Below are 13954 nucleotides of genomic sequence, written 5' to 3'. Positions count from 1 at the left end.
GAAAAGTTAGAAAAATAATGAGAAGTACTTTAAACAAATGGATCTAAACCAGAACCAGAGTTCTATGTCCATGAGGTAAAAGGTAGTTGGCTTTTTTGTATTTCTCCCCTAAGAATTTATCTGCTTGCTTGCTGAGAGTCAATGAATTGGGAACTCTTCAGACAGTGCTGTAGGAAACAATCACCCTGCCATACATCACTTACCTGGCTGCCACCATTGATAGTTTCACCAAACCATATGTGCTGCTTCTTGTCCTTGGGGTTCTTGTTGATATACCAGTTCTTAACAGGAATATTGTCAGGGTTGGCATAGATGCAAGTCTCACCAGTGGCAAAATCACAGTATGCTCTAATGGCATCTGCAGTGCAGCCTTGGTTGGGATCAATCCAGTAGAAGCCTGCCATTATGGGAAGAAATGGGAACAATGGTTCGTTCACTCAGCCTAAACTTTGCATTCAGTTCATATTCACTTATCTGATACAGGAACTCAGGCCATAAACATCATGACTAGGTACAATATTAAGGTGATAAGTGGGATACATACATATTTTGGATTGTTAATGTAGGAAAAACTGTATTTGAAAACAAGGGTTAAATATTTTTGTATTATTCTGGAAAGTTGTTGGAATAATGCGCAACATTATCTATAAAGAGCTTTTCAGAATGTACTTGCATCTATTTTCAGTGGAGGCAGAAAGAACTTCTTCATTGGTCATTTAATATTTTTGCCATGTGGCCAAAGATACCATTCACTGAAGAAATCTAATGACCTGGAAGTGCTCCCCGAGCCAGAAAGGGCAAACATCTGGCAGTAACATACCACTGCTCCATTCTGGGTGGCTAAGTCTGAGGTCACGACAGGTGCGAGCTGGGTTCTTTTTGGAGCCTTCTGGGGTCAGCAGGGTCTCAATTTGGTTGTTCAGTGTTTTCAGAGTGGCATCAACTTCATAATCCTTGGGTCTGAGAGAAGGCTGATCAGCCCGGTAATATTCTGCATCAAAGCCAACTTCATATCCACCACCGTTGGGACCAGGGGGGCCAGGGGGACCAGGAGGACCAGGAGGACCCTAAAGTTTTTCAAAAGCAGAAGACAAGAAGGATTCTGTCAGATATATGGTGCTTTTAATGAAATGATTCCACACATGGACATTCCTGCTTAACTCCTGGCACCCTCAGCTCTGATTGGAAACAGCACACATGGACTCGCCCTGTGGTGACTGCTATGGGTTGAAGCAGTGGAAGATGCACAGTGTAGGACTACCACATCTCCTTTGTGTATTTGCTCTCTGGTCACAAGGAGTGAACAAAACCTCTTAGTTTAGGTCTATTAAACATTTCCCTAATATTAAATATATTTTTAAAGAAAAAAACCACATACCTTATTAAAGTGCTAGGCTTCTGGAGTGACATAACTGCTAGGCTTATAGTGTAACATAAATGTGTTAAATCAACAACAAAAAAAAAGGTTATACTCACAGCAGGACCTTGGCTACCGTGAGAGCCACGCACACCAGCAGGGCCAATAGGTCCAGGGAGACCATTGCGACCATCTTTACCAGGAGGACCAGAAGGACCAGGTGGACCCTAAAAGGACATTTGAACAGTTTAATGGCAGTAAAAATGCTACAAATAGAGATTCATATGAATAGGAGCATACATATATATTGCACAAACAGAATGGGAGTTATCTGAATATATTCTGAAATTCACATACCCTTGGGCCAGCAGGGCCGGTGTTACCAGGAGGACCTTGATCACCATGTTGGCCCTATGGGGAAAGATACATAATCATCAAAAAAAGAGCAGTGGAACATGTTTGTGTTTGCTTCATTCAAGTGGGAACTATAGGCAACATGTATTTGGGCTCAGAGAATGGGAATCTAGGGCTAATGACATTTATTAGTGGAGTTGGGTATAAAATGCTTGTTTTGGGAAGAGCAGAGAGAGGGAGTAAAGATGTATTTAAACATCTTTAGACCTGTAAAATTCTTTATATTGTTTCTTCTGAGCTTCAGAGAAGGCTTTAAAATAAAAGTTGTAATTCCTAAAGTTGATACCCAAATACCCAAATTTAAAGGGAAGAAGATCCACGGCTTACTTTGGCTTTTCTGAGATAAAGGTTTTACAATTTGTGGCCAAAATAAGAAATAATACTGAAACAAAGGCAGAGGATTTTTTTAAATCTTTGCTAGCCAAATGCAATTGAGCTTCAAGGCAACTAATGGTACTCACAGTTCTAATGCCAATACCAGAATTTGCCATTTTGTACAAAAACACTGAATGTTAAAGAGACTATTTATGACTCTTGATTTGAAGGGTGCTGCACAGTGAAGTAAGTGGTATTAACATGCTCTATTGTGCATATGTAATTCCTTGCTAGGGTGACCTTATTTTGGTTTTTTTGCTCTTTATACTCAACCCCCTGAAAACCATTTACTTACAGCAAGACCAGGAAGACCCTGCAATCCATTGTGTCCCTTCAAGCCAGGCAGACCTCTAGGTCCCTTATCACCAGGTAGACCTTTCTCACCACGTGGACCTTGTGGGCCCTAGGAAGGGATATAGGTGTCAGAGGAATAAATTAGAAGGCTTCAAGAACATACTACTGTCAAGGCAAAAATTCAGTATTCTGTGTTAAGCCATATCCCAATGTATATAATGGACATCCCCTTAATACGCTCAGGAAGAGTGCCAATCCCAAAAGCTTCAGGACTGATCTCACAAAGGAGAATGCTAATGTTGAGATTCTAAGTCCCTAAATATTTTCAGGTCCTTAAGCATTATGTTTTGGGCCCCTTGATCACTTGATCAGTTCCATGAGTCCTTATCGATAAAGCATGCTTTCTCTTCTTGCATCAATGTGGTAATGTATTTAAAAATCAGACTTACAGCAAGACCTCTTGGACCAAAAGCACCAGCAGGACCAACAACACCAGCAGGACCCTGAAACAAGAATAGAAAATACATGTAACTGCTGTACATTGTTCTAATGAAGGTTCCGTGCTCAACATATCTCTGGAGAAAGTGAAGTAACTATCTACACATTGTAGAGGTGTGATGTATTTTGTATATATGTATATATGATAGACAAGTCTTAGTCCTCTTAGACCTTAATCCAAAAAGTTAAGGTATATAATTATCTCGTCAACTTACAGGTTCACCACGGTTTCCAGGCTTTCCAGAAGGACCAACTTGGCCATGAGGACCAGGAGCACCCAGAGCACCACTGGGACCAGGACTACCAGGAGCACCACGCTCACCCTGGGAACAAAGGAATGCAACAAGAGAGACATTGTGTTATTACTGACTTACACATACTGGAATATTTCTTCCATAACAATGAAATAAAAGAAAAAGAAACAAGTTACCTTGAAACCAGGAGCACCATCTCGGCCTGGAGGACCATCATTTCCAGGATTGCCCTATTAAAATACCATGAAAAAAATTACTAAATTCAATCACCTTTCATCTCACACAGAACTGTCTCAGTCTAATTGCTTACAGTGAGAAGATATTGAGATAGGATAGTATAAACCTTGAAGAGAAAAACCTCTTCCTTACACACACCGTTCTTAAATCCCTTAAATATACTAATGTTGTCAGAAAACTAAAATGGTCTTCAAATATTTTAGTTTTAAAAAGTTCAGTAAAGAAAAAAATTACTGGGCTTTGCAACACTTCTGTAAATGAAAAGGCTAAGGCAATTGTGGTTTTCATCTAGCTTGCAGTCTTTTAAAACTGAGACTTTCTTTTTAGGTGAAAAATGCCAGTGGAGGGAAAAGGACCTAAACAATAGCCACAACTAAATTATTTTGTTGTGGTACTTCACAAGATTAAATGGTTTCCTTTGTGAATGTTAATTTCACTTCAGCTCTTAGACTGTGTCCAAACAAAACCCTTTTCCTTCAGAAAATTCCAATGAAACAAACTTTGGGATTTTAAAATTAATATTCTCTGTTCTCTTTGCAAGATTTGTATTAACAATATATTAACAATGCTTCAGGTTATCAAATAATCTTCCCTGATAAGGCTTCAATTTTTATACCTTCCTGAAAGTTATCTTTTTTCCCTGCTCCATCTTTCTTGGCATTAACATAAAAAGTCAAAAGATTCTGAGAGTGATTTCAGGATGTATTTCAGACACAACTTGTGCTTTAAAAATTTGTCACCTAGTTGGGCATAGGAATCCACGTCTATAAAAATCCTGATAAAACTTTCTCTGAAGACATTGTACAAGTTTGCTAGCAGAACAGCTTCCAGTTCCATGCACTTTTTTTGAGTATTTGTCTTTGGCTCAGAATAAAAGAAAAGCAACATGAAGAGGATAAAAGACAGCTTACATCACGTCCAGCTTCACCAGGAGCACCATTTGGACCAGGAGAACCCACAGGACCAGAGGGACCACGGGCACCAGGAGGACCAGAAACACCCAGGGGACCAGGTTCACCCTAATACAGGAACAGTGGTAACAAAATGTGACATTATAATACAACACAAACCAACCTGACAGAACTTTTGGCCTTCATCTAAGAGAAACATATCTCTGCAATCAGTTTGGGAAGGAAAAAACAATCAGGACATAAGAAACCTACCTATCTATATCAAATATTATCTTCATTCTAGATGTTACTATTAGAAATCTCTAACATTTCTGACATTCAGAAATATGCTCACTTGCTAATAATTCTCTGCAACAAGCCATAATTTCTTCCATTTCTCTAAGTCTGGTAGGTCCATATCCTCTGTTTCCAACAGCAATGGAAACAACAGAATCTACATCTCCCTGGGATTTGGGAACCTCAAATGTGTGTGGGTTTTTTCAATTTTCTTTGTTTTACATGGTATCAGTTTAAAGCAGTTAACTAATCATATACTCACTGTTGCTCCAGAGATGCCTGGAAGACCACGTTCTCCCCGGGAGCCAGGCAGACCAAGGATACCAGGAGCACCAAGAATACCCTGAGGACCTGGGGTACCAGGAGGACCCTATGACATGAAGAGAATAATATTTATATTAATAGACAAAAATAAATGTAACATACACATCTGACAATGACACTGAACATTTCATTCTCAGCTGCAATTTCTGCAGATCACAGAAGTTTCTATAATTTTTTCTTGAATAACAATTGTGATATTTCACACAAGTGCTTACTTCAATAAGACAAACATGTTTGACTGTAAAAAAAGCCAGTAATTCTGGATGTGAAAGCTTAAAGATACTCAAAATGAATTAATTTATTTGGATAATTCTAAGTCAACCTGGGAGCAGACAACTTTAAGCTTGTGATCCCCCCAAATCAGAGTTTCTGTTGCAGCTGTGAATTGAGATTGTTCTAAATGGACATTCACATGTTCTTTCCTTTTCTGTCCATGAGTATTAATTTCAGAGCAGAAGTGCTTAGTTTTCTCAGACTAAATATCAATTTATTATGTAGTTAGAGAAAGCTGCAACTCTCCACAAGAGAAAAAGAGAAAGAAAACCCTGACCCAGGGATCAGGTTCACTTTTTATGGCATGTTTGTCAAACAGGCCTATAAACAATCTCTTGTGTCTCAGTGGAACTTCTACATAAAGGCTTTGGTAAATTTGTGGATAAAGTAAAAAAGCCCTTCACAAACACCAGAAATATCTCAGAAGCCATAACATCTACAGGAAAAGAAATGTTTTATGAGATATGATACTCAGTAACTTACAGCAGCACCAGCCTCTCCAGATGGACCTTTCTCACCAGCAAAACCAGGCGGGCCAGCAATACCTTGCTCACCAGTGCGGCCAACTGGTCCAACATCACCACGCAGACCTCGAGGACCATCTTTGCCAGCTGGGCCAGGAGGACCAGGGGGACCAGTGATGCCCTAGGATTGAGTATGAATATGATACCATTATAATATAGACCTGGGGACAACATAGATAAATTTCATTTTAAGTCCATGTAAAAAAATAGTCCCTTGCAATAAACAGGTTATCAGCTGCTCCAAAGCAGCAACTTCTATTGCTTTGTTAGCAGTGGATAGCTGGAAGCAGTAGAATTATTGAAGTGATTTTTTTTTCTTTTTTTTTTTTTTTTTACTCTGGGCAGGTGAAAGTGGCAAAATTTGGTGGGAAAACATAGCTCTGTCTCTCTTTGGAGACATTAATTGCAACTATAACATCTACGAGAAAAAAAGAAAACCAGTATCTTCCAGTTCAAGAGAATTATTTGCTTTGGATATTGAGATTTTAAATTTATTTAAATCTTGGGCATCTAAGAAAAGAAGTGCCTGAAAATGGTTGGAAACACCTTTGAAAATAAAAATTACAAATTTCAATCTGGAATGAGAATTTATTACTGAAAAATAAAAAATATTCACATTCTAAAACATAATGAGAGTTTACCCTGCTCAAGACAGGGGCTAGAACTGCAGGTACTTTAGAAAATGTGGACGTACAATAACCTTAACATTCTTCTGCAGATTGGACATAACCTTCTTATTCCACTCCATCATGAGAAATTGCATAGCCATTGATTTGAGGAAAAGCAAATAAACAGAGATTTTTGGAAATGGTTGGGTACTTCAAGATACATAGGGATGCTTCATGGATTATAAAAAACTCACAAATTAAATGTATAGGTCATACTCTGGGAATTCGAACAGTTAGATTTTTTCTTACCCAATCCTATAAGGATCTGAGATTATTCCAGTGCAATTATGATTCATATAAACAAAACAAAAGTTAGGATTATCCCTAAGCAAAGTAACTTCTGACTTCTCTCCCCTTAGAACTTCTTCATTAGTTACTTCATTACTTACAGCAGGGCCTGGAGGACCAACTCTTCCAGCAGCACCAGGGAAACCAGTCATGCCCTAAAAACAAAATTGAAAACGAAGATTAGGTTTAAAGGAAACAATAACTTCATGAAAAGCAACAATGTCAGTACTAAAAGCCTGAAGACTTACAGGGGGACCGGCATCACCACGAGGGCCAGCAGGACCAGCAGCACCAGCAGGACCCTAAGTAGGAAGGATTGAAAAAGAGAGATGGATCAAACAAAGGCAATTAATGCTCCCTATTTAGAGTAAGGGCTCAGTCTCACTACTGTGAAAGCTAAGGGTGATTTTTACACCAGTGGAAGGAGGACTGGGCCCAAAAACCATGCTGCCTATCCTGATAATAGGGTATTAAATTCTCACAGACAAATTGGTATCATAAGACCTGAGAAAAGTTGCATAAGGCATTTGTGATCCAAATTAATTTCCTAGCAAATGTTACAAGCATCTAAACAAATCTGGAAGTCAAAATGTGGAAGCAGGACGAAATCATCAAGTCCTCTGTTTGCACTTTGTGACTAATTCAGCCACATAGTGCAAGACCCTGGTATTGGTCTATTAAAATCATACAGTAAGTAACCCAAGCTATGTTTTCCTGCAACATTTTGTGGTATTTGAAGTATGTAGGTCTGACTTTCTGCATCATCATGAACTTTCAACCAGTTCCCCAATAATGGGCTATGTGCATGTGAAGCAGTATACAGCTTTGGGCTATAAAGGTATCAGCACATGAAAAGCCTGTCTGCAAATGGGTGCATGGAAAAATTTGCACACATGCATATGGATGACTAAGTCTGAAAATCAGACTGGGAAAGCACAGCCCATCCTTGAGAGAAAAGTGTCAACATCCTCAGGTCAGAACTTACCCACAATCACCCCCTGAATGGTCCAAGATAGAGTGATTTTGCTGATCTTCAGAGCAAGTTGAAAATTAGTTATTATTTTCTTTTCATTTCAGTTCCAGACTCATGATCTGAGCCCACATAAATAGATTGATAAAATTTATGTAATGTGTGAAAATCAGCATGGTAACTTTTCTCACAGCCTAGTTTGAAGTTTTGCTTTTTTTTTTCATTACCTTTTCAGGATTCAAGGCTTTCAGGCTAATGTATTGCTTGCATGTTAAGAACTATGCATTTCACAAAGACACAATTCACTTACTGGTGGTCCAGAAGCACCGACTGGGCCAATGGCACCTGTTGGTCCACTTTCACCCTTAGGTCCTTTGGGCCCACGCTCGCCTTTAGCACCAGGCTGACCAGCTGCACCCTATGGGCAGAAAAACAGACAAAGTGAGAAACTGAAAATCTTACAAAGGAAATAGAGGAAGGTTATGGCATCAATAACAGGAAAGTACAAAGAAAACTCACAGGGGGTCCAGCAAATCCATTGGGACCTACAGGACCAGGCTCACCACGTTCACCCTAGAGAGAGGACAAAGAAAAGAGGACTGGTTGGAATGGTCTTTAAAAGGGCAATTTTCTCAACATCATATTTTCAACACAGGAATAATTGTAGAAATCGTTACTTACAGGGATACCACGGGCACCAGCAGGACCAGCAGGACCAGCAGGACCTCCTTCTCCCTAAAAGACAGCCAAAACCGTTTTGACACTGGGAAATGGCCTTGCTGTAGTCAGAACAGGAATGATCTTGTGGTACAGATATATATAGTGAGTCTCCTCGGGTCTCTCAGATGCTACTGAAAATGCTTCTAGTTCTGATCCACCTTAATAATTTCTAATGATATGAGACAGCATAAAGAATCATTCTGAGCTAATGTGTGGTTATTCATGGCTGTATCAAAATCTCCTCTCACAGTATGAGGAGGATGATGGAGTTTAACCTCAACTGGGAAAAATTCATTCGAATTCTGAATCAGAATCTTTTCCACACATAACCCGCTGCCATGTAGATGTGCATCCTCTTCCTTGCCCTCTCAGAAAAAGGTGTGGGGTCCTATGGCAAGCTTCATTGAATAGTCCCATCAGCCCTTGCTCCCTGAATCCGAAAAACTTTAAAAATTTGTGCACACTGGAAAGGTGGAACTGGTTCTTATGGAACTTATCTTTAATATTCATGTGTGAGTAAACTGTATCAACTAGACATTTTTTCATTCAAAGAGTAGACTTACCCGATCACCAGCACCACCAGCAGGGCCAGGAGCACCAATGGCACCAGGGAGACCCTACAGGTCAAGAGACAGGACACTGTTTCAAATAAAATGTAAGTAGGACCAACTACTTTAAATAAGCTTTCTCTTTCCTCTTGGAGAAAGGTGTGTAACTTTCTTTCAGATGTTCTCAATATAAAGGACACATGATTTTATAAAATAAAATCTATTCTGTTATTTTCCTTCCCAAAGTATGAATTCTAAGAAAGGCACCTGGAATCTCAAACTAAGGATAGTTTTGTGTAAGTTTGCAGGCTGCCTTTAAAATTAGCTGTCTGGGCTGAGCCCATAAAATTAAAGAGGATACTGTCACACTGAACAGCTGTGCAATGTCTGTGCAATACTCTGCTCATGTAATTTCTCTGCTTGGATGCATGAGAAGTGATCACTTTTCTCTCTCTCTCCCCCTGAATTCAATCATTTTTGGACAAGGGGCAACAAAATTAAATTGATTTGTATCAAAAATGAGCAGATATAAGCAGTAATGCAATACAGTGGGAAATGCAAGTCCTGAACATTCTTCTCAGATAATTTAAGTTCTGAGGTGTAGCAAGGCAAAAAATCAAGTAGAACTATAAGATACTTACACGAGCACCATCTCTTCCTGTTGCACCCGTATCACCTCTCAGACCTGGGGCACCCTGGAACACACAGTGGGAAAAATTGTATTGCTAATGAACACAGTAGTTTGTATGAAAGAAGTCTTGAGCTGTTTACTGAGAATATGTGCATTACTTAGACATCACAAAAAAAGCTTATCATGCTAGGTTTTCTGCATAAATGAACTTTGATTATTATTTCATTCTTATTGCTGAGTAGGTATGGATTTTCAAAGGGAAGGCTTGCAAAGAGGACTGACATGCTTTTCAGAATAAACCTGCTTCTTTCATGGGAAACCTGCTTGGTTTCTCCCAGGTCTCAAGAATTTTGAATGGAATTAGAAATTGAAAACCATGTCCATGTGTATTAGAAATAAAGAATATGAATTCCCTTCAAAATGTCTTTTCTTTTGGTCAAGAGATATCCATCTGTAAAAATTCTTCTGGGTATTCATATTATACTTTCTGTATGAAGCAAGAAAACAGCTATTAATGACATCATATGGGCGGACACAAAAAATGTCAATATGCTTCATATAACAAAAATTTCTTTTCAGGCCATCACTGGAGTAAAGAAACCAGATCAGCACTCTGTTCTCTCTCTTTTCTTCATTAATACAGCCTAATGTTCTGGATTAATCTGCATGTCAATACATAGTGGTTTTTAAAAAGTTTTAGGATAGTACCTTAGGAAAGACTGCCAGTCTGCTAGACCAACAAAACCTCTACTTGCTGACTATTGAGTAATACAGTTTCACAGTAGATAAAAGTCATAATGGGATAACCTGCAGGTTTTTCCAAGTTAATGACATTTAGGCATCTCAAACCTGTGCATGCAGTAACAAGGCAGTTGTCCACCTCACCTTTTCACCCTTGCCTCCTGGAACACCAGCAACACCTCTCTCTCCTGGGATTCCACCAGGGCCAGCAGGACCAGGAGCACCAGCAGCACCAACATTGCCAGGCTCACCCTAGCAGCAATAACATCATGTAAGTCAGGATCAAGTCACTCACAATTTGGAACAAAATCATTACTTTCTGCCCATCATTCTGCTTGGTTGTAAACAGTGTGAGTAGTAACATTTTTGTCTTGAGCTATTGTACATGTTTTACTTTTCCAGCTAGTGAAGTGCTACGTGTGAACACTGTCTCTGATTCTGTAGGCTCCTGAGGTTTAAGGTCCATGTTCCAAACTAAGCTTCTATAGAAAGACTACCCATGAAACTCCAGAAAACTAAGACCCAGATTCACTTAGCATCAAGCCAACATCATCATCTGTTAGATGATCACTTACTATTGCCCTAATGTTTGAGGAAAAATACTGCTTACTAGACAAGAAGTTCCTGTGTACAAGTAGGTGTGGGTATAAATAGAAGTCAGCATGAATTTTGGTCAGAATCTCAGATCCTATCTCCAAAGAGAGTAACAGCACACCCAGCTGACAACCTGTATTCAAACTGACTTCCCCTACCATCATCTATGGCACTAAACATAAACCATTCATTATTAATGTGGACTAGCTGGAATGGAACTTTACCACTTGGAGAGAGGTTTTGGATTGCACTCATCAGGAATTCAACAGTAAGGCAGTGGCAGCTGGGAATGACATACCTTGTTACCATCAGGGCCTGGGGGGCCAGAGGGACCACGGCTTCCAATGGCACCAGCAGGACCAACGGCACCGCTCTCACCGGGAGGACCACGTTCACCCTACAGGAGACAGTCTGGTCTCAGTGCTTCCTTGAATTGTTCTGTAGCTGAAAGCACTGGCTAGGAACAATGCCAGTGTGATGCATTTTTATCTGAACAAACCTTTAATTAGAATTGTGCAGCTATTAACTAAATTGGTCATAAGAACCGGCTCCAGTTTTTGACACAAAAATATTAAAATGAAGTAATAAAGTCTTGCATCATGGTAACAGCTGACAACTAAAGTATGAATACTTCTTGAACATGGATTTTGGCTACTGTGCTTTTTCTGTTAACAGTGTCTGGCATTCTACTGTCAAATGGAGATTCTGTTTTAGGACAAATATGGATTCTAGTGAAATTAAAGGGATAGTAACTGGAAAACAATTATTTTTACAGTGGCAAATGCCTGGTGAATACTGGAGAATAAAGGTAACACCTAAAGCCTACAAATGTGACCTGTACATTAATACAGGTATAAGGATAAATTCTGATCCATAGATATGATATGGAAGACATGGAAGTAGCCAGAAACTTGATTTAAATACACAGTAGATCTATCAAAGATAGAAACACCAGTTTTACTAAATTTTTCTCAAATTATCTCAGTGTGATTAAGCTGGACATTGGTGAATAATCTGATAAGGTATAACGGAGATTTTTAGTTATGCTGGAAAATCTGGAATTTTGTATAAGAATTATAATGTGGTCAAAGAGCTGACTCAAGGGGAGATAGCACACTACCAGAAAGCACCAGTGATGAAAAAGATTAACTTTTATTGTAGAGCTGTTCCTCAACTGATATTTTTTTCAAACATTTTGTTAATTACAGAGAGGCAGAAAAAGAAGAAATATGCAGATATCACAAAGGTGGAAGCATTCTTCAACAGGAAGAAGGATTGGCATACTACACAGGAAGAAGTGAATAACCTGCTAGAAGGCTGCCACAGCAAAGGGATAAAATTCAAGAGTGCTAGTACCAGGTCATTTGTTTAGGCACAAAACTGAGAATTCTGCTGTAAACTGAGGTTTCAATGGTGAAAATGACCGAAAGGGAAAGGTAATAGCCAACAATATGATGCAGACATGATAAGGAAAATGTGATCTGGCACAAGCAGTGGGGTATTTTTAGGAAGTGCTAGTTTTGTGTATAAAGCATCAGTAAGACCTACTTTGGAATACTGGATGAAATACACCCTGGGCTGGGGATGTGATGCTTAGGGCAAGCTGGAGCAGAGGCAAATAACTGCTACTGCTATGACAAAGGGAACTTGGCTTGGATACACTGGCAAAATGAGAGTTTAGCTCAGACATGATTATTGATACAGCCTCGGCACTAAAACATAGGGAGCAAAAGTGCTACTTAAACTGATTGACATAACTTACAAGAATGAATGGGAATATTTGTCATTGGACACATTTAGTCTGGAAGTCAGAAGAAAAGAAGAAGCAACAGAAGTAGGTTAAATATCAATCTCTTTATAGGTGGAGTTGGAAATCAAATAATTAATTGAGCATTTTATAAACTACTCCTTACTCTACATAAATGGGATCTTCCTGCCGTGCAGGAAGGCTTCCAGAGAAAGCTCTTTGAAGATGTTTATTGACAGTTCAGGATTAAAGGGAAGTGGGAGGCAATACCTTCTAATGACTATTCCAGGTTCTGAATTCAGCCCACTATTTATTCAAAGACAGTACTGGGGAGGTAGGGGCTGCCTAGCAAGGGATAGTAAAAGATAGTAAAACTGAAATGGTCAGGCTAAGAAGGTCTGCACACAAGCACTGCAGATGAAAATTCTCACATTCATCAGGCCTCAGTGTAACACTGTAGGATCAGTCCTTTATCATCCACAGTCTCATTGGAAGAGACATTAATACAGGACATCATTATTTGGGTAATATTCATACTGCTTATACAGAAATTTACTGACATGGCAACCATGTTAACCCTAACTCAAATACCCTGACACCTGCAAAGAGCAGAGAATATTATCCTTCCTTCCTGGGAGTCTGCTGCAATGCACTATTCTGTAACAGAGAAGAGCTTTTTGCCTTGAGGAACACGGAAATGTGAATAGCTACTATTATTATTGAACATATTATTAAGACAGTCTGTACCAGATTTCCAGTTAGTTACTCACTCTTGGGCCAGCAGGACCGGGGACACCAAATTCACCATGAAGACCCTAGAAGAGAGCAGATATAGTGGTATATTTCTAAGGGAAACTTACTTGCTTAAATTGTACTTTGTTTCTTAGCCACAAATGGAAATTCTCAAATTGTAGCAGCAAATTGAAAAGTTTCAGAAAAAATTTCAGACAGTCTATTACATACATGGAAATAACCCCTTTTCATCCAGCTGCACAGGATCTCAAGGTACACATTAGATAGTACTTTTTCATCTGAAGAGTTAGTTACCAAATTACAAGCTCTTTTTTTCAGTCATATACAACATAAACTCTTTTACAGGGACACAGATGTAACTATACATGGTAAAGGTGATTATGACACATAGGATGCTCGATTTGCAGATTATATCACACACTAACTCTGCAGCAGCTAGAGCACAGATTACAACTGAACTACCTCAGTTGGATGCCATTGTAAATTCACTGAAGTCAAACTGAGGTGCAAGAACATAATTGGAGTAATGCAGGTTAGATTGAACCTTGAAGATCTTG

General features: G+C 39.2%; 1 protein-coding gene across 1 annotated transcript in view; it reads right to left on the bottom strand.

The window, feature by feature from the left end:
• COL1A2 (collagen type I alpha 2 chain) overlaps positions 1-13954 on the bottom strand; it is a 39075-nt gene that overhangs the window by 2698 nt on the left and 22423 nt on the right. Inside the window, exons 30-50 of the mRNA XM_069006851.1 lie at positions 13415-13459; positions 11196-11294; positions 10448-10555; positions 9573-9626; positions 8947-9000; positions 8345-8398; positions 8183-8236; positions 7974-8081; positions 6942-6995; positions 6795-6848; positions 5697-5858; positions 4879-4986; positions 4341-4448; positions 3369-3422; positions 3154-3261; positions 2890-2943; positions 2442-2549; positions 1715-1768; positions 1477-1584; positions 821-1067; positions 204-397 (exon numbers count right to left, since the gene is read on the bottom strand). Coding sequence (XP_068862952.1) covers positions 204-397; positions 821-1067; positions 1477-1584; positions 1715-1768; positions 2442-2549; positions 2890-2943; positions 3154-3261; positions 3369-3422; positions 4341-4448; positions 4879-4986; positions 5697-5858; positions 6795-6848; positions 6942-6995; positions 7974-8081; positions 8183-8236; positions 8345-8398; positions 8947-9000; positions 9573-9626; positions 10448-10555; positions 11196-11294; positions 13415-13459 — 1989 coding nt within the window. The remainder of the gene's footprint in view (positions 1-203; positions 398-820; positions 1068-1476; positions 1585-1714; positions 1769-2441; positions 2550-2889; positions 2944-3153; positions 3262-3368; positions 3423-4340; positions 4449-4878; positions 4987-5696; positions 5859-6794; positions 6849-6941; positions 6996-7973; positions 8082-8182; positions 8237-8344; positions 8399-8946; positions 9001-9572; positions 9627-10447; positions 10556-11195; positions 11295-13414; positions 13460-13954) is intronic.

Source organism: Aphelocoma coerulescens, chromosome 2 (assembly GCF_041296385.1).
Source record: "Aphelocoma coerulescens isolate FSJ_1873_10779 chromosome 2, UR_Acoe_1.0, whole genome shotgun sequence".
In the NCBI taxonomy this organism is placed as follows: domain Eukaryota; kingdom Metazoa; phylum Chordata; class Aves; order Passeriformes; family Corvidae; genus Aphelocoma; species Aphelocoma coerulescens.
The sequence above is the reverse complement of the archived record's forward strand: the minus strand, read 5'-3'. Positions and strand labels throughout refer to the sequence as shown.